Source organism: Egretta garzetta, unplaced genomic scaffold (genome assembly GCF_000687185.1).
Source record: "Egretta garzetta isolate BGI_Z169 unplaced genomic scaffold, ASM68718v1 scaffold577, whole genome shotgun sequence".
In the NCBI taxonomy this organism is placed as follows: Eukaryota; Metazoa; Chordata; class Aves; order Pelecaniformes; family Ardeidae; genus Egretta; species Egretta garzetta.
In genome coordinates this window covers 118,880-121,362 of record NW_009260138.1, presented here as the reverse complement: position 1 = coordinate 121,362, position 2,483 = coordinate 118,880, and the positions used below count along the sequence as shown (strand labels likewise).

The window sequence follows — 2,483 nt, the reverse complement described above, 5'->3', positions numbered from 1 at the left end:
ATCAGCTTGGGGTCAGGGTCGGGGCCCCACCTCTGAGTCAATGGCCCCATGGTCCCCTGACCCAGCTGAGCCTCCTGGGGCTTCCCAGCCTGCAGGTCAGCACAACAGTGCAAGTTAGCTGGGAGGGAGGCTACTCCACGTGTGTCACCCTGTGCCCCCTAACCTGCAACCTGGGGATCCCATGGACCTAAGGAGGTCACAGGAGTCCCAGGGAGTGACTGTCCCACTGAGGAGCAGCCATATTACTCACAGCCGCTGTCTCTCTGGGCCCCATGTCCCCTCTGGCTCAGCAGCTGAGTTCAGGCTGAGCACAGCCACTACACTCAGGGACAGGGTCTGTGCTACGACCCCGAGCTGAGGAGAGTGGCATGCAGCTCAGCACTGCTCTCCTACCTGCGGAGGGAGGCGGGGCCCTTGTCCTGCAGCAGGTCGGCGAAGCGCGGCACAGGGGACAGGATGCCACACTCCTCCTCCACGTGGAACTGTGCAGGGGCCAGAGCACTGCTGGACTCCTCCTCATCACTGCCAATGGTGAACTGCAGAGACAACAGTCCTGACAGCAAGAGCCAGGGCAGGCAGCCTTCACCCCGGTCCCTGATGTGCAGATCTTCCCCATGTCTCCACCTCCTAGAACGGGCCATACCAACTTCCCCATGTGCCCCATATCCTGGGACTGGCTATATTGAGCTTCCCCCTATCCTATACACCCTAAGAACAGCCACATTGATCTTCCCCCATGGGTCTTACACTCCCAAAATGGTCATGCACACCCTCCCCAGCATCCACCCCAAGCAATGGCTTATCTATCACCATCCTCCAGTGCCCATCTCTGCTAGGCAGGGACAAGACCACTTTTTCCACAATACTGCACAGCTACAACCTCTTCCCCTGACCAGCACACTCCCATGACCATACAACCTGGCACTCTCCCAGCATCAACCCTCCCTCCACCTCCCCGCCAGCCTCCGAGCTCTGTCCAGGTAGGGATGCCCTAGCCTTGCCTTTGGTTTGCTTGGGGGCTCCAGCTTAGGGGATTTGTCCTTCCCACGAGCTTCTCCCTCAGACTCTGCAGAGACCTCTTTCTCCTGGGCCTCTTCTGCCTCAGACTCTCCTTCTTCTTCCTCTTCTTCTTCCTCTTCTTCCTCCTCTTCTCCCCCCTCCTCGTCCTCTTCCTGGATGGTGGGGGTCACCTCCGAAGGGGGTACTGAGGTTTTCTTCTTTTTCCTCCTCCTTTTTTTCCTCCTGCTGGCACGGGGGGGCCTCTTTTGGAACTTGAGGACAGAAGGGAGGTGAGTGGAAAGGGGATGATGGATGTGGTGCGAGGTTCGGCGGTGGACTGAGAGAGAAAAAGAGAGTCAGGGGCAGGAAGAGGCTGGGAGGAACCTGCCAGGCGCCCCTCCAGGAAACAGCATGGTCTGGAGATCAAGGGCCAGGAAGGGCAAGGAGAGCCACCAGCCCGCAGGGACATAGCAAAGCTCTTTCAGTGATGCAGCAGACTGTGTCCAGCCTGGGGTGGCAGGGGAGGCAGCCCCCATGCAGTGCCAAATCACCCCAATGCAGCTCCACTGCACAGGGGAAGGCAGGACTCCTCTCCCAGTGCTGCCAAAAGCCATTTGCATGGCTACACAGAGCAGGGTGGCCTGCCAGAGTCACCAACCCCTTCCTAAACATGGGGAAATGTTTCTAGCATTCTCAAACAAGTATGATTTGGGCCCTTTACAAACATTTCTTTCCTGCATAGTGTTCTTTGAGTTAAACAGATGTGCCTTATTTATCCCCCAAGGTTCTGACAGAAAGTCCCTCCTGCATACCCACAGGAACCACAGACCAAGCCTTTTAGTGCAGATGCAACCTAAGTCCACATCCCAGGTACTGTGAGGCCTTGTGCCTACCAGCCTCTGAAATGCAGGTTCAATTAGGAGGCTGTCTTTTAAAAACCAGGGTAAAAAACAGGGCAGAAGGACTTTTCTTTAAACTAATCTACAAAGAGAAATTCATACAGGCTTGACCTGGGTGTCATGGGAATTACAGAGTGAGAAGAAATTAATGGCATTTCTGAGCCTTCACTCAAAAACAACGAGAATGCACCACACAGGGAACAGGGTAAGCTCAGCATCTCCCTGCGAGGGAGAGGAAAGCCATTTCTGCCAGGCACAAAGCCTCCCATAGACAGTCTGCAGGATGCACAGACCCTGGGGCTGCACCCGGAGCAGCTGAAATCGCAGGGGCACCAGCCACTTCGCAAGGGGGCTTCGCTCAGCAGCTCTTCCTGAGGAATTGTTTCCAGTCTGTTTTGATTTGGTTCCTTCCCAGCTTTCCTGTGACATGGCAGCAAAATCTGTTTATAGTGAAAACTACCTTCAAAGGACATTTTCAATGGAAGCTGTAACCTTCTCCCTGGGAGACCCAGGCAGGTTCATTGTTCTGCTGTCATGTTTCCTTTCCTTTGGTTTCTCAAGTCTTTTCTCCCTTGTTTCCCCCCT

The 2,483-nt window shown here is 55.1% G+C and overlaps 1 protein-coding gene across 1 annotated transcript in view; it reads right to left on the bottom strand.

Annotated features, from left to right (window-relative positions):
* The window catches only part of SLC4A3 (solute carrier family 4 member 3), a 37,039-nt gene that overhangs the window by 30,850 nt on the left and 3,706 nt on the right, over window positions 1-2,483 (bottom strand). Inside the window, exons 3-4 of the mRNA XM_009641663.2 lie at window positions 1,002-1,336; window positions 394-536 (exon numbers count right to left, since the gene is read on the bottom strand). Coding sequence (XP_009639958.1) covers window positions 394-536; window positions 1,002-1,336 — 478 coding nt within the window. The remainder of the gene's footprint in view (window positions 1-393; window positions 537-1,001; window positions 1,337-2,483) is intronic.